Source organism: Myotis daubentonii, chromosome 20 (genome assembly GCF_963259705.1).
Source record: "Myotis daubentonii chromosome 20, mMyoDau2.1, whole genome shotgun sequence".
Classification (NCBI taxonomy): Eukaryota; Metazoa; Chordata; class Mammalia; order Chiroptera; family Vespertilionidae; genus Myotis; species Myotis daubentonii.
In genome coordinates this window covers 1,967,380-1,984,896 of record NC_081859.1, presented here as the reverse complement: position 1 = coordinate 1,984,896, position 17,517 = coordinate 1,967,380, and the positions used below count along the sequence as shown (strand labels likewise).

Below are 17,517 nucleotides of genomic sequence, written 5' to 3'. Positions count from 1 at the left end.
GTGGGTTCGATTTCAGTCAAGGGCATGTAGCTCTGTTGCAGGCTTGATCCCCGGCCCCTGACCGGGCCCATGTGGGAGGCAACCAATCAATGTGTCTCTCTCACATCAACGTTTCTCGTGTGTGTGTGTGTGTGTGTGTGTGTGTGTGTGTGTGTGTGTGTGTGTCTCCCTTTCCCTTTGTTGATGTTCTGTTTGTGAACGGTGACGCTGAGATGAGCTCGGCGTGCAGGATTGAGTTTAGAGAAGCAGAGGGCTGTTGCTAGTCAGGCAAGTAGCAAAGGCCCCCAGAGCTCTCATGGCTTTTATTCAGGGAGTACAGCAAACCACAATGGAGTACAGCAAGTGGCAATGACTAACAGGCATGCTTATGAGATCATCAGAGCTAAGTTATACATTAAACTATTCATTTCCTATGTTATACAAAGACCCTTTCCACCTGCAGCAGTGCACCCTCCCTTGAACTTTCCATGCCCTCATGGACTACTTATCGCCTCAAGGAAAGTTCTGCCTCTGAACAATAAGTCTTGCTTGCAAGACTTTGTCCTGACGTGGCCGGCTTGCAGGCCCCCGCCTTGTCTTGTCAGAACGTCCTCTTCTAGTTAACTTCAATCCGCTTGATCAGCTACACCCTTCCACTCTCTCTGTGAAATTCAATGGAAAAAATACCCTCGGGTGAGGATTAACAGCAACAACAACAAAAAATGAAGGAAGTAAATGGACAATAGAAGGAGGAAACATTTTGATGTGAAGGTCGATAATAGAACGGATGGAAGACGGGCAATCAAGCTAGAACTAAAGGGACCTGTTCGGACTTTTTATTTGCAGACAAAGAAAATGTTCGTCATAAACAATTGAAATTCAAATCTTCAGGCAAGTTAAAACTTAGAGGTTTCTAATCCAACCATTTTCTTCTAAAAATTATGTTTCTCAAAGGATTTTACAATGTGTTGAAATATGGTTTTTATTTCTGCCATTCATATTTTAAAGGGCTCTTTATAATATGGCATCCTGAGAGAGAGAAAGTGAGAGAGAGAGAGAGTTGAAACAAGCATCATCTCTGCTTAAATATTCATTACAATCTCAGCCCTTTGATATTTCATATAATTAGTCACTGTTTTGACTATGTTCTTATAAAGCATAAAACCACTCTTGAAAAATTATGCCACCAATTTGTTTTTATAAACTCAACGTCACTTACTAATTCACACCATTTCCCCCCATTTTTCTGTTATTTACTTATTTTTCTCTTAGGAATTAGAAAGCCAAGATACACTAAAATATTTAAACAGCATAAAGTGCGTGCGTTGTAGAACATGACGTTTCTGAAATTGACCAACACGATGAATCTCTTGACTAACACTATGACAAGAAAACAAAAACCAGTTGTAGGAGCAAGCCTCGTGTTACCTTCGTCTTGAAACGCATCTTGGGTATTTTAACTTCCCTCTGTCACACTTTACTCTGAGTTCCGTTGCAAAAGCAGACACCTCCGTCATATAATGATTTATTTTACAGACAAACTCAGTGTACTCGCCATGCAAAATAAGTCGCCTATTGTCATAGTGCCATTTCAGAAGCAAATTATTCCTGTCCATTTCTTCCAACGATAAGTTGCAGGGCTCTGGGGAAAAAAAAAAAGGAACAAGAAAAGAAAACATTACCTTGGTAGACCAGGTAGCCGTGCGTTGCCTACTCATGATGACCTGGAAGTTTCTGGGCATTCGAGGAGCGAGTAAGCTAGTTAGAGTCAATATTTAAGTCTGAAAAAATGTTCCAAGCTCTGTCCTAGCTGGGTTGGCTCAGCGGAAGAAGGGTCGGCTGGCAGACTGAGGAGTCCCAGGTTCAATTCCAATCAAGGGCATGCACCTTGGTTATAGGCTCAATACCTGGCCCTGAGGAGGAGGGTCTCATTATATTGAGGGCAACAGCCCTGAGCAAGAGGGTCTCCATCTATTGGGGCCAATAGCCCTGAGCAAGAGGGTCTCCATCTATTGGGGCCAACAGCCCTGAGCAAGAGGGTCTCCATCTATTGGGGCCAATAGCCCTGAGCAAGAGGGTCTCCATCTATTGAGGCCAACAGCCCTGAGCAAGAGGGTCTCCATCTATTGGGGCCAATAGCCCTGGGCATTAGGATCTTGTTCTATTGCGGGCAACAGCCCTGAGCAGGTGAGTCTCATTCTATTGCGGGCAACAGCCCTGAGCAGGTGAGTCTCATTCTATTGCGGGCAACAGCCCTGAGCAGGTGAATCTCATTCTATTGCAGGCAACAGCCCTGAGCAGGTGAGTCTCATTCTATTGCGGGCAACAGCCCTGAGCAGGTGAATCTCATTCTATTGCGGGCAACAGCCCTGAGCAGGTGAATCTCATTCTATTGGGGCCAACAGTCCTGGGCAGGTGAGTCTCAATGTGTCTCTCTCACATCACTGTTTTTTTTCTCTCTCTGTCTCTCCCTCTCCCTTCCACTCTCTCAAAAGATCAATGGGAAAATATTCTGGGGTGAGGATTAAAAAAAAACCAAACCAACACATGCTCTGAGCTCACAGGAAACACCGGCCATTTTCCTCCGTGGTCCTTGGTAGATGTCGTTTCCCTCCACAACGACGCCCAGCTAACAACATGTTCACTTGCTTCATGTTTCTGGAGGCAGGTGGCCACCCCTGTCTTTGTTTCTAGGCCGTGCTCATGTTTTCTATTATAGTGCCAATCACACTGAATAATAATCACTTATACATATACTAGAGTACTGATGCACAAAATTTGTGCATGGGTAGGGTACCTAGGCCTTGCTGGCGATTGGGGGCCCCCACTGGCACCCACCTTGGCCAGCCTGGCACCACTTGCTGGCCAGCCCTAATGCCCCCCCCCCGCAATTACCGCCACCGGTTGCCTCCCTCTGTGGGGCAACCAGCGGGGCGATTGGGAGGCCCCCCGCTGGCACCCACCTTGGCTGGCCTGGGGCCTGCGGGTTGGGGGCAGCTCCTGCATTGAGCATCTGCCCCCTGGTGATCAGTGTGTGTCATAGCAACTGGATGTTCTGCCGTTTGGTTGATTTGCATATTAGGCTTTTATTATATAGGATTTACTCTTAACCACCATGGCGCATTCATCACACCCATATCACACCAGCATCTGGTGAATGGTGTATACTTAACAAGCACTTGTTCTAGCGAACTGGACCTAGAGTTATTTATGATCCAGGGGAAAGAATAGAAACCCGTGGTTCAATAAGCTCTCTAACAAAATAACACGCATGCAGTGTGTGTAGCTACTCAAAGAGAACAGAAAGGGAAGAAAAGGTGGTTGTATTTTATTAAATAGGAACACATACCTAAACACACTGGCGGTTCGGTCCACACTCCATCTACACAATAGGCATATACGGGCCCTTGTAGGAAATAGTGCGTCACACACCTGTACTCCACCAAGGAACCACTTTCAAAGCTGACATTGAGGAGGTTGATGTTAAGAATGAACCCGTGATCAATACGAGGAGGAGGCCCACACTTGCCTTTGGATTCTGCAAAAATACATACAATGACTTGCTGTCATCAGTACCCAGTGTTCCCGTCATGGCTGCAAAAGACAGTGAACTATTTCATGGAAAAGCATTGACAAGGCAGCTCTCCAGCCCAGCCAGTGTGGCTCAGTGCTTGAGTGTGCCGGAGGCGGCCAATCCATGATTCTCTCTCATCATTGTTGTTTCTCTCTCTTTCTCTCTCCCTCTCCCTTCCTCTCTGAAATCAATACAAATATATATATATATATATATATATATATATATATATATACACACACACACACATATATATACACATATATATACATATATACATATACATATATATTTTTAAAAAGTTAAAAAAAATCAATGGGAAAAAAATATCCTCAAGGAGGATTAACCAAAACACAAACAAACAAAAACACCCACAAAATTCACTGACGGAGATTCCATGATGTCAGCACCGTCATCCACCTGCAGGGTGTGTGGGAACTGGGAGATCGATCAGACCCCTCCCGGTTCCCTAGATGAGAGGGAGAAGGTGGTGCATTGTCCTCGGTCTGACCTGTGAACCCTGGGGGCGACCCTGACCCTGCGAGGACCCGTAGAAAGCAGGCGCTTACCTTTCCTCATGCATAAGGGGTATTGCACTTGGCCCCGATTGCACTGGGCCGACAGCCCGGACGGCGGGCTGGATGGTGCTAGGTCAAAGCCCGGTTTGCACACAAAGTCTATGAGGTCCCCGTGCAGCACCTTCCCTTCGTACTCCCACTTCAGCTCGATGTTGCTGCTCTCCATGTCCTCCTTGCTGACCTCGCACGGCTCTGCAACACCAAGCGCTCTCGTCAGCTCTCTCCTCGTCTGACTAATAGGAACGTGAGGCGTTCTTTTTTAAAAATATATATATTTTTAGCCCTAACCGGTTTGGCTCAGTGGATAGAGCGTCAGCCTGAGGACCCAAGGGTCCCAGGTTCGATTCTGGTCAAGGGCATGTGCCTGGGTTGCGGGCACATCCCCAGTAGGGAGTGTGCAGGAGGCAGCTGATGGATGTTTCTCTCTCATTGATCTTTCTAACTCTCTATCCCTCTCCCTTCCTCTCTGTAAAAAAGCAATAAAATATATTTAAAATATATATATATTTATTGATTTCAGAGAGGAAGGGGGAGGGGAGAGAGAGGGAGAGAGAGAGAGAAACATCCATGATGAGAGAGAGTCATTGATCAGCTGCCTCCTGCACAGCCCCCCGCATATTAAGAAAAATAATAACAACAAACAATGGTATTTACGTGAGGCAGTGGCTATGCTAAGTAGCCCAACTGTGGTCGTCATCTCACAATATTATCCAAGTTTATGAAATCATCACCTCGCACACCTTCACCTTACGCAGTGCTGTACGTCGATGGTATCGTGAAAGCTGGGGGAGCCGTTTGACACATTCCACGTGTGTTCGTCTTACCTAAGCAAAGTGGGGCGGCGGACCACAGCCCGTGGTCACAGGAGGACTTCTTCCCGCCCTCCATGATGTAGTACTCGTTGCATCTGTACTCCACGAAGGCTCCAGTTGGGTAACTCGGCAACACGTCGCCCACAATGACCCCATGGGTTATCTTAGGTGGATACTGACAAATCTCAAAGTTTTCTAAAAAGAAAAAGGTTATTTTTAAAATCGATAGGAACCTACAACCGCGTAACGATACGATACAGTTCCCGCACCAGGGTGCCTCGATATTGTGTCTGATAGAATTTAGACAATTGGTTTCTAAATTCGCCGGGAATGAGAAATGTTATTCAGGTCAAATATCTTGAAGCGAGACTAAACAGCAAATGTTTTGGGTTTTGTTAAATATGTTTTTATTGATTTCAGCAAGGAAGGGAGAGAGGGAGAGAGAGAGAGAAACATCAGTGATGAGAGGGAATCATTGATCGGCTGCTTCCTGTATTCCCCGCACTGGGGATGGAGCCGCAACCTGTGCATGTGCCCTTGACCAGACTCAAACCCGGGACCCTTCAGTCTACTGGCCGACGCTCTATCCACTGAACCACATTGGCCATGGCCTCAGCAAATGTTTTGCCTTAGCCTGGGGATGAGTATTTTCTCATGCTTGCTTGGGAACCAATGTAGGGGATGTAGATATTCTTAAAATATCAAGAAGGGTAAGCCATGCTCTTCACCCTGACCATCAGGGTCACGTCTACACCTGTCCCCTGTCATGATCCACTTTCATTCTTTCCTTCTCATCCCCTTCCTCTCCGATCGCAATCCAGCCCAGGGATGGACATTTCCAGTGGTCTCTCTCTTTAGAGCAGCGGTTCTCAACCTGTAGGTCGTGATCCCTTTGAGGGTCGAACGACCCTTTCACAGGGGTTGCCTAAGACCATCGGAAAACACATCTATAATTACATATTGTTTTGTGATGAGTCACTATGCTTTCATTGTGTTCAATTTGTAACAATGAAATTGGGGGTCACCACAACATGAGGAACTGTATTAAAGGGTCGCGGAGTGAGGAAGGTTGAGAACCACTGCTTTAGAGTCTTCCTCTGACTCTGCTCACGTCTCTACCGTCTCTGAATCGCTTTTCTCTTATCCTGTAAGTAGCCCTGGCCCACAGGTGTGTGGAGATCTCTCCAGAACCGGATGGAGACATGAGAAGGTGAACAGGGAGGGGCGCTCCCAGGGGTGGCCACGTAGCCTAAAGGGTTGTGTCCTTTAGTAAAATGGACGAGCAGGGACAAGTGTCAGAGGGCGGAGTAACATCAACAGGAGGGGCCTAACTCAGGAGCAGAGAGCTCCATCCTCACGTTGTAGGACATCCAGGGAGAGGAGGGAGAGCCAGGCATCCAGGGAGGGGAGGGAGAGCCAGACATCCAGGGAGGGGAGGGAGAGGTGGGCATCCAGGGAGAGGAGGGAGAGGAGGACATCCAGGGAGGGGAGGGAGAGCCGGGCATCCAGGGAGGGGAGGGAGAGGCGGGCATCCAGGGAGGGGAGGGAGAGGCGGACATCCAGGGAGGGGAGGGATAGGCGGACATCCAGGGAGGGGAGGGAGAGGTGGACATCCAGGGAGAGGAGGGAGAGCCGGACATCCAGGGAGAGGAGGGAGAGTCGGACATTGTAAGTCTCTTCTCTAAAGAAACACGTCCCTCACCCGCTGCCACTTCAAGATCGTAAATCACAGCGTCAGGCAAGTCAGAGAGCCGTGCCTCGTCTGAAGGTCCATTCAAAATTGTTTTGTAAGCCCGGCCGGCCTGGCTCAGCGGTTGAACGTTGACCTCTGAAGCAGGAGGTCAGGGTTCGATTCCCCAGTCAGGGCACACGCCTGAGTTTTGGGCTCGATCCCCAGTGTGGGGCGTGCAGGAGGCAGCCGATCCATGAATCTCTGACATCATTGATATTTCTCTCCCTCGCTCCCTCTCCCTTCCTCTCTGAAATCAATAAAGATATATTTAATTTTTTTAAGTTTCCCAGTTCCTTACATTGCCTTCAGCTCTATAGATGGCTCTCTATATTCATGAAAAAAAAAAAAAACCCACAGAGGGTCTAACTCTTCTATGCAATGGCCTCTTGCTATAAAAATGTGGATTAGTCCTAGCCGGTGTGGCTCAGTGGACAGAGCATCAACCAGTGGACTGAAGGGTCCGGATTCGATTCTGGTCAGGGCACATGCCTGGGTTGTGGGCTCCATCCCCAGTGTGGGGCGTGCAGGAGGCAGCCGGTCCGTGATCCTCTCTCATCACTGATGTTTCCCTCCCTCTCCCTTCCTCTCTGAAATCAATAAAAACATATTTTAAACAAACAAGCAAACCAACAAAGGTGTGGCTTAAACACAGAGAATGAACCATGAGGCACCGCAGGCTTAGCCTTGGATGCTACGTCGCGCACCTACCGACACACTGCGGGGGGCTTGTCCACGTTCCGAGCTCACAGGTGATCTCCCGGGGGCCACGGAGGTCAAAGCCGACCTGGCAGCTGTAGGCCACGCGGTCGCCGTTGAAGTAGGTCTCGGCCGTGCCGATGGCTTCGCCGTACCGCACCTCCGGCGGCTCATCGCAGGCGATCTTGTCTGCTTCTTCTGCAAAAGGCACAGTCGCGAGAGAAGAGACCGTTTAGCGACCCACGCGGCTCTCCTGGGGGGGAGCTGGTGGGAGGCGTCGCTGACCGATGCACTTGGGGGGGTCCGTCCACTTCCCGTTGACACAGCGAATCACCTCCAGGCCCCGCAGCCGGAAGCTCGGCTGACACTCGATGAAGACGGCCTCCCCGTCGTGGTAACTGGCGGCCATGGACTTCAGTTTGGCGTGGGGAGGCAGCGGGGGAGGCGGGCAGCGAGTTCTTCTCCCTTCGGGGAGAAACACCCGCACAGTCAGTCCTAAAGGTTCCCCCCAAACACCAACGCGCCAGATGTCATAGGCACGTCCGTGGTGCCAAGTACCGGGAGGAAGGGTGGCAGACAGCCCGGCCGGTGTGGCTCAGTGGATAGAGCGTCAGCCTGTGGCCTGAAGGGTTCCGGGTTGGATTCCCATGAAGGACACAGGCCCGGGTTGCGGGTTCCTGCACGGGGGTGTGCAGGCGGCAGCCGATCAGTGATTCTCTCTCATCATGGATCTTTCTATCCCTCTCTCCCTCTCCCTTCCTCTCTGAAATCAATAAACATATATATATTTTTTAAAAAGAAGTGTGGCCGAAACCGGTTTGGCTCAGTGGATAGAGCGTCGGCCTGCGGACTGAAAGGTCCCGGGTTCGATTCCGGTCAAGGGCATGTACCTGGGTTGCGGGCACATCCCCAGTGGGAGATGTGCAGGAGGCGGCTGATCGATGTTTCTCTCTCATCGATGTTTCTAACTCTCTATCTCTCTCCCTTCCTCTCTGTAAAAAATCAATAAAATATATTTAAAAAAAAAAAAAAAAAAAAAAAAGTGTGGCAGAAAGGATGGAAGATAGCGCTAGTCCGTTTGGCTCAGTGGATAGAGCGTTGGCCGGCAGACTGAAGGGTCTCGGGTAGGATTCTGGTCAAAGGCAAGTACCTGTAGGTACCTCAGTTGCAGGTTCGATCCCTGGCCCAGTGCAGACAGCAACCAATCAATGTCTCTCTCTCTCTCTCTCTCTCTCTCTCTCTCTCTCTCTCTCTCTCTCTCTCTCTCCCTTCCTCCTTACCTCCCTCTCTTCCACTATAAAAACCAATGGAAACTATCCTTGGGTGAGGATTTAAAAAAAAAGAGTATGGCACAGATTCTAGGGTCACCCCTAGATCTCCACCCTCCGATGCTCGATTCCTTGTGTCCTTCTTGCCCCCACGAGCGGGAAGTGACACCCGCTTCTAACCCATAGAACCCAGCAAAGGCGACGGGTGCCTGGGGGAGGCGGCGATGGATACGAGATTTGCAACCCGACACGACAGAGTCATCCTCGCTGAGGGACGCTGTCTAGAAGGCAAGGGGCCGCGTCCACGGGCAGCCAGGAAGAAAGCGGGGCCCTCGCTCGGGCAGCCTGCAGAGCCCCGAAGCCACCAGCCACCCCGTGAATGAGGCAGCCCGCTCCTGCCCAGCCGGGCCTTGTAGAAGGCTGCCATCCACCCACACCTGGACCTCAGCTCTGCTGGACCCGGCCCAGGAGCCAGGGACGCTGTGCCCAGAATCCTGACGCCCCGAAAAGCGCCAATCATACAAGTGTATTTACTCCACGACATTGAAGGGTGTATTTTCCCATCAGGAAACAGGAGGCCAAACCAGAGTGTTCCCTAGCAAAGCTGTCAGCTTGGGGTTATTGGATCTAGTGATTCCCAATTAAAAAAAAAAATGTATTTGCCCTCGCCGGTTTGACTCAGTGGATAGAGCATCGGCCTGAGGACTAAAAGGTCCCAGGTTCGATTCCGGTCAAGGGCATGTACCTTGGTTGCGGGCACATCCCCAGTGTGGGGTGTGCAGGAGGCAACTGGTCAATGTTTCTCTCTCGTCGGTGTTTCTAACTCTCTATCCCTCTCCCTTCCTCTCTGTAAAAAAATCAATAAACTATATTAAAAAAATAAAATAAAATACTTTAAAAATGTATTTATTATAATAAGAGATTTAAAATGTATGAGATTGTTTTTTTAAAAAAACACGTTTAAAAGACATATCCACTCAACAACCTAATACAAAATTTAGGATGTCTTTAGATTAACTGTATTAAAGTTTGCTGAAAATAGTAACCGATATAAGAGACAATATTTATCTTAAAAAAAAAATAGCACTCAGGACACGAATTAGAGACTCCTCCCCCCACCCCATAGAATTCGAGCTGGTTAAGACATGATGTTTTGGCTAATAACTATGGATGGTGCCAGGTGGGTACTGGCAATACTGGGGGGCAGTGCCCTATAACGTATAGGATTGTCCAACCACTAGGCCGCATACCAGAAACGAATACAAAATAATATTGAATGGAAACTGTAATTGAAAAAAAATAATTTGAACATAAAAAAATATAGAAGCATTTTATAAAAAAAAGAGAGAGAGAGAGAAGACATGCTATTTTATTGGTAGGTATGAAATTTTAAAAATTACCTTGGCATACAGGAAATTCTGGGTACCAGCCAAATTCGTAGCATTGGACTAAATCAGGTCCACTTAGATAATAATTTTCATGACAGAAAAACTGAACCACATCTCCTTCTTCATAGGTCGGCTTGACAGGTTGAAAATAACCATTTTCTATTGATGTTAAAGGGGTGCATACTAATTCTAAAAATGAAAGTAAGACACACACAAAAAAAATGTAATTATTTTCCTGCTGGAATAAAATGCACCTACTACTTACATACCATATCTGGAACAGACATTACTAGATTTGCCATATTCCATTTCACAAAAGGAAAGCTTGTCTGTTTATATATATATATATACTAGAGGCCCGGTGCACGAATTTGTGCACGGGTGGGGTCCCTCAGCGTGGCCTGCAGGGATCGGCCAAAACCCACAGTCCAACGCTGCCTGCAGCTCCTGCTCATCCCAGCCCCCCTGCATCTGCCACTGCTGCTGCTCGATAGGCTCACTGCTCGTCTGGTGCCCGTCGGTCAGCTGAGCGGCGCCCCCACTGTGGGAGCACAATGACCACCAGGGGGCAGTTCCTACGTTGAACGTCTGCCCCTTAGTGGTCTGTGCACATCATAGCGACCGGTCAAGGGTTCAGGTGGAATGGTTGCTTAGGCTTTTATATAGAGAGATTAATGATCATTAGGCTGATTTTAATGTAGTTATTTGAGCAAAAAGGAATTTGTTTTCCTATTAGAGAGCTTTCAAGGATCAAAGCCTACTCTAATCAAAACCAGAAGCAAAACAAAAAAAAAGGGGGGGGGGTGGGGGAGGTGGGGGTAAAATTGACCATAATCAGCATCACAGAATCAGCGTCACAGAATCCCTGTCGGAGGGAGAGGAGGCTGCAGAGCGGAGGCCATTGTATTCCCAAGGAGAACCTACTGGTGCACGATGGTGGGAGAAGCCACCCGTGTGAACGACACTCGGCCTCCTCCTCCGACTCTCCCTTCGTGCTGTAGTAGCCGAGGTCGCATCGGTACCGCACTTTGTCCCCCAGGCGGAAGGCGGTCTGCGTTGTGGAGTAATTCCCGTGAAGTAATTCAGGGGCCAAACACGTGTCTAACAGAAAGTACGGTTATATGTTATGAACGTCATCGCCGAACCTGGAAGAGCCGAAAGAACTCTCCAAGCGACTTTTCACTGAATCTTAAGAACAAATATGGCAGCTACAGATAAGCGGAAGCATATACTATGTTCATGGATAGGGAGACTCAACAGCAGGAAAATGGCCACGCTGCCCAAAGCAATCTACCGATTCAGCGCAGTTCCTGTCGAGAGACCGATGGAGTATTCTACAGAAGTAGAGCAAACGTTTCAAAAGTGTGTATGGGACCCCAGAGGACCCCAAATGGCAACAGGGATCTTGAGAAAGAAGAACCAAGGGAAAGGAGTCGCCCTACTGCTATCAAACTCTAACACAAGGCCATAGGCATCAAAACAGTATGGTGCTGGCATGCGAACAGACAGGTTCGGGGGATGACGGGCGCACACGTACCCTGCTCCTCCCTGCAGGCCGGCGGGGACGACCACCCGTCGGGGAGACACTGCACCTCCTCCTCGGCCAGCCCCGCGGGGGTCGTGTAGCCCGAGGCGCAGGTGTAGCGCAGCTTCTCGTGGACGCCGTACAGCAGTTTCGCCTCCGAGATGTGCCCGTTGGTCAGGGCGGGCCGCGCGCACTTTTCTGGGGAGAAAACATGTCTGCTGAGCTGGATGCCATGAAGCTCGCCTTCCAGGCCCACGATTAGGGTCCTTCTGGGACCGTGAAGGCGGGACACACTCACTCCGCGCCCCCTGCTTCTATGTAGGTTTGGAAATAGCCCGTGTGCTCGGAGGCTCATTCATCCTAAAAGCGATTCCACTGGACGGTGGCGTGCATTGCCTTGCCCACTCTCGGTTCTTAGAGTCATTCATTCCTGCCTCTCCCACGTCCACACTGAGGAAAGATGCCCAGAGCTTCCCACTCGCTGTCACTAGCGGCAAATAAAAGGAATTTGGTTGGGTTGACGTCCCAGCATGTTAAGTCCACGGTGTTTGTGGGTCGTTCACACCCTTTAACAAAAGGACGACCCTACTGTGGGGACCCTTCACCAATTCTCCGACGTCAAGGACCCGTCTGGCTGCCTGTGTACAGTCGCCGCACAAGTCCCTCTTCCCTTAAAAGTAACGCGATTGAGTAACAAGTCCAGTGATTATTTCTATTCTCTTCACGGGGAATGATGAACAACAAAGAAGGAAAGCCACGCTTTAATGAGAAACATTATTTACACAATTTCAGAATATGCCTTCATTTTGTAAAAATGAAACACCCCCGGCTGGGCCCGTGTGGCTCAGGGGTTGAGCATCGACCTAGGAACCAGGAGGTCACGGCTCGATCCCCGGTCAGGGCCCAGGCCCGGGTTGCAGACTCGATCCCTGGTAGGGGGCGTGCAGGAAGCAGCCGGTCCATGAGTCTCTCTCATCATTGATGCTTCTCTCTCTCTCCCTCTCCCTTCTTCTCTGAAATCAATTTTTAAAAAGAAAGTGTATAAAGATTAAAAAAAAAATAAGATGGTGGGAGGAGGCCATAGAGGTGCTAAATAAATGGTGACGGGAAAAATAAAATAAAATAAAATAAAAAATACAGGACAGTGGGCCAGTCCTTATGTTGTTCATTGGCCTCTTCTATTCATTTATTTTTTTTTATTGATGTCAGAGAGGAAGGGAGAGGGAGAGAGAGAGAAACATCCATGATGAGAGAGAACCATGGATCGGCTGCCTCCTGCACGCCCCCTACTGGGGATCGAGTCTGCAACCCGGGCCTGGGCCCTGACTGGGAATGGAACCGTGACCTCCTGGTTCCTAGGTCGATGCTCAACCGCTGAGCCACACCGGCCCAGACGGCCCCTTCTGTTGACGACGGAGGAGGCGGGCTTGAGCCGGCCCCCGGCCCGGACTTACTGAAGCACCTGGGTGGGGGGGACCAGCCCCTCGCCGTGCAGGTGGTTTTGTCCTCTTGCTTCCCCGACTCCGTGGTGTAGCCGGCCAGGCAAGAAAAGGACAGTGTCTGGTCTGCGGCCATCGGGAAGTAAAAGCTCTCGAACGTGTAGTAATAGATGGCGATCCTCCCATTCTCCACGCGGGGCAGGCCGCAGGGTTTGTCTGCAAGGAGGGGACAGTCAGGCCGCAGCCGCGGGGCGCCGGAGCCGACACCGGGACACTGGTGACCGAGCCACACCACGTGCCCCTCGCAGCGCTGGCGGGCACGCTGACCACCCGCCTCGTTGTATCACCAACATGTTTAAGGATTTGGGGGACGATCCCCTTCCATGGGAATTAACCAGCAAGCCCGTCCTCCCCACCCCCCAACACCCAACAGTCAGGGGGACCCCGGGCAGGCAGCGCCCACTCAGAAAGCTCTCCCCAACTCCATGAAACAGCCTTTCGCTGAGACGGCGTGCAAAAGCCACAGTGTCTCAGCAGAGGAATAGAACCACAGGAAATGACCCTGCAAGTATTATCTTTTTTTAAAATATATTTTTATTGACAAAACCGGTTTGGCTCAGTGGATAGAGCGTCGGCCTGCGGACTGAAAGGTCCCAGGTTCGATTCCGGTCAAGGGCATGTACCTTGGTTGCGGGCATATCCCTAGTAGGAGATGTGCAGGAGGCAGCTGATCAATGTTTCTCTCTCATCGATGTTTCTAACTATCTCTCTCCCTTCCTCTCTGTAAAAATTCAATAAAATATATTTTAAAAAAATAAAATAAAAATAAATAAATATATTTTTATTGATTTCAGGGAGGAAGGGAGAGGGAGAGAGAGAGAAACATCCATGATGAGAGAGGCTCGTGAATCGGCTGCCTCCTGCACATCCCACACTGGGGATGGAGCCCGCAACCTGGGCCTGTGTCCCGACTGGGAATTGAACCCTGACCTCCGGGTTCATAGGTCAACGCTCAATCACTGAGCCACGCCAATGGAGCCGTGCAGGTATTATCTCATTGTGGGATTCCAAGCACCAAATAAGATGTGTCCTACTTATTTCACTTTCAAAACTTTAGTTGCAGACCCTTTTTTGGTAGAAAATTTGTAGGAAAGTATTTCACTAAAAGGCGATTATAATCTGGTAGGATATACATATTCTTAATCCTCATCTGAAGAGTGAGGATATTTTTTCCATTGATGTTTAGAGAGAGTGGGAGAGAGAGAGAGAGAGAGAGCGAGAGAGAGAGAGAGAGAGAGAAACGTTGCTGTGAGAGAAACACATAGATTAGTTGTTGCCTGCTCGAGCCCCCACCTGGGCCTGGGATTAAACCTGCAACCGAGGTGTGTGCCCTTGACCAGGAATCGAACCCGAGACCCTACTGTGCACGGGCCGGCGCTCTAACCATTGGGAACACCAGCCAGAGCCCCATCAGGGTATTTATTTCAACCGATTCCCTCAGGTGTGTGCTTTAGGAGAGTCTACTGCTGTGCTTTCCACTTTGCACACTCAGTCTGCTGAGAGCGGCCGGCCGGCTTCTTTTCTCCTGATAATACCACAGCTAGCCACCGCCTCCCTCTCACCCTGGCCTCACACCAGGCCGTCTGGCTATCAAGGTTTCTTATCGTTACGGAGCCCACAGCTCCCGGTTTGTCTAAACTCCGGTCTTTATTCACACCGCTGCCCAGGTAATGATTAACAGAGCCACTCCTCCCTCAAGAGTCCTTGTTTGCAAGATCAACAAAGGGGCTCCCTACGAGTCACTACTCCATGCCTTCAACCGGGGAATAAATAGGATACAAGTCAATGCCAAGCCCGCCGGCGTGGCTCAGCGGTGGAGCGTTGACCTATGAACCAGGTGACGGTGCCATTCCCAGTCGGGGCACACGCCTGGGCTTTGAGCTCGATCCCCAGTGTGGGGCGTGCAGAAGGCAGCCGGTCCATGATTCTCTCTCATCGTTGAAGTTTCTCTCTCCCAGCCCCCTCCCCCTCCCTCTCCCTTTCTCTCTGAAACCAATAAAAAAAAAAAAATATATATATATATATATATATATATATATATATATAAATTTTTTTTTTTTTAAGTCAGTGACAAGAGCTGAAAACCTTCCTGATGCTTTGTCAAGTTCCCCACATTAAGCTCTCCCGTTAGGAGCAGAGAATTCAATTCATCCCGGCTCTGCGGCGTGAGGAAGGGATTCTGGCAGGAGATGAGAGTTAAGGTTAACATACAACTTCTGAAGGGCTATTAGCCTGAACCCCCTTCAAGTACTTAGATCTCGGTCCCCTCTGCCCCCAAACCTAGACATCCAAAGGGTTTGGGGTCTTGTCCTGCTTAGTTCTAAGTTATGTGGCTGTAAGAACAGTTCGCCAGTTTTGCCCAAAGAAACCCAGTCAATCTACATTTTATCACAAATCATAAGAAGTATGTATTCCTTTTATCAAATCGACACATGAAAAATGAAATACTGCATTGAAAACGCAAGTGAAAGGAACGCCTAGCATTTCCTTTCATGCTTTGGAGAGAATAAAGAGCATGAGAAATGGAATTTACCTTCCGCACTGAGTTCTCCTGAGATGGTGAATAGGATCATGAAAGCCAATTCTTTGGGCTTCATCTTCAGGGCTGTGCTTGCCCAAGATTTGGAACAATTTTAAAGGCCGGGGGTGTCCTCGTTAAATGCACAATGCTTCTGAGGAAAAGGTTAATGATTGACAGCACCCCGGTCCCCGGGTAGCACGCCCTCGATTCCAGCCAAAATATGTCCGAGTCACATTCAAATAGTGCAGCCCAGTACCTTGGCAATGACTCCCACGCCCGAATCCCGCGGGGACCTGATGACCAAGACAGGCCGCAGCACGAATCATTAACTCGGGCCGCGTTGACAAAACTGGGTCAGTTTTCAACTTCAGCCCCCGGGACCCGTCCACAGAGTAAAGTTCGCCGCCGGTTTCTTTACCGCCGTCGATCAGGGGGCAGAGCTGAACTTGGGAACGGGAGATAGCAATGGACACCTGACCTGAAAACAGCCCGGGGGGCGCCTGGGCCACTGCTTCAAGGGCAGTGACCTCCAGCCTCCTAAGCAGCGACGGGGAGGTTGTTGATCGAAGCAGCGAGCGTTTAGGGGGGTGGGGGGGTCAGCGGCAGGTGCCCGGGGGATCGATGTTTCTGGGTGTCCACTGGGCACCGGGTCACGGTCTACCCTGTGTGCACAGCTGTGAAAGGCGAGGCCAGCACGACTGCCCTTGGGCGTCCGGTGCATTCTAACGAGTTTTCATTTGAAACCACAAAACAGTGCCGGGAGGTGGGAGCTGTGATGAGTTCCATTTTGTAACTTTTTTTTTTTTCATTTTAAATATATTTTTATTGATTTCAGAGAGGAAGGGAGAGGGCGAGAGGAACATCCATGATGAGAGAGAATCATGGACCGGCTGCCTCCCGCACGCCCCCTACTGGGGATGGAGCCCACAACCCGGGATGTGCCCTTGGCCGGGAATCGAACCGTGACCGCCTGGTTCATAGGTCGGTGCTTGACCAGTGAGCCACGCCTGGCGGGCGGTAAACACTATCTTGACTTCTACTTCTCACTGGTCTTATGCTACATAAATGAAACCACATAGTGTATATTTTTTATGTCTGATGCCTCGTTTCACCTTTGGTTTGTGGGATCCACCCATATCTGGGCCGTAGTGGCTAGTCCCTTCCCTAGGTGGTATGCGTTCCATCGTTGCCATGCCACAGGTAGCCTATTCATTCAACTCTCCATGGACACTCAGGTGGCTTCCCAGTGAGAGATATAAAATGGCCTCTGCTCATTTTCAATAATTTGTTTTTAATGTGAAAACTGTCCATCACCCCCATCAGGGAGATAAAGTGGCCAAACAGCTGTCACCAATCAAGGCTACAAGGACTATCAGGGAGATCGTAAGACTAACCAACCCCTGAGGATTGGTGGTTTAGAGCTGGCAGAACAGATGGGACCACCACGTGGGAGTGGTCTCGCCTCGCAGTGACCCCTCACCCCCTTACACGCTCGCGGTCCTATAGGAGCACCTAAATGACACCCACACTGAGGTGCGGGAACCGGGACCCACATACGGGAACAAGGGGCCGCCAGGGCTCCTCACCCCGTTCCCAGGAAAGTCCTGAGTGTTCCTCCCGGATGGGGTGCCCTGCTTCTCCAGAGCGTCTCAGTAAAGGAGGCGATCCCACCAGGAAGGGCTGTCGCCTGGGGAGTGGCCGCTGTTCCTGCTTCATAATGAACTCTCTGCCAGGGTCAACTCTGCGCTGCCTCGTCTTTGAATTCTTTCCCACGAGAAGCCAAGAACCCAGAGAGGATCATGGGCGACCCAACCCCTGGATCACCTGGATTCTTTTATGAACATCTTGTCCTTTCAGTTCCATAGTTAATCATCCATCCAGCAAGCTTTTTCTTTATTTTCTGTTAATCCTCACGGAGGATATTTTTCCCATTGGTTTTTAGAGG

At 49.7% G+C, this 17,517-nt stretch overlaps 1 protein-coding gene across 2 annotated transcripts; it reads right to left on the bottom strand.

The window, feature by feature from the left end:
* Positions 1–826: 826 nt before the first annotated feature.
* On the bottom strand, positions 827–15,816 carry F13B (coagulation factor XIII B chain). Of its 2 annotated transcripts, XM_059677649.1 has the most exons (12): positions 15,585–15,806; positions 13,007–13,207; positions 11,565–11,750; positions 10,952–11,128; positions 10,040–10,216; positions 7,657–7,836; positions 7,384–7,569; positions 4,956–5,138; positions 4,123–4,323; positions 3,329–3,517; positions 1,408–1,621; positions 827–1,008 (listed from the first exon to the last, which is right to left on the bottom strand). In XM_059677649.1, exons 1-12 carry the CDS (start codon positions 15,646–15,648, stop codon positions 975–977), a joined length of 1,992 nt encoding a protein of 663 aa, XP_059533632.1. In that variant the 5' UTR covers positions 15,649–15,806; the 3' UTR covers positions 827–974. The 2 variants fall into 2 exon arrangements, with proteins under 2 accessions (XP_059533632.1, XP_059533633.1); XM_059677650.1 differs by lacking the exon at positions 13,007–13,207 and having other exon boundaries at positions 15,585–15,816.
* Positions 15,817–17,517: the final 1,701 nt, after the last annotated feature.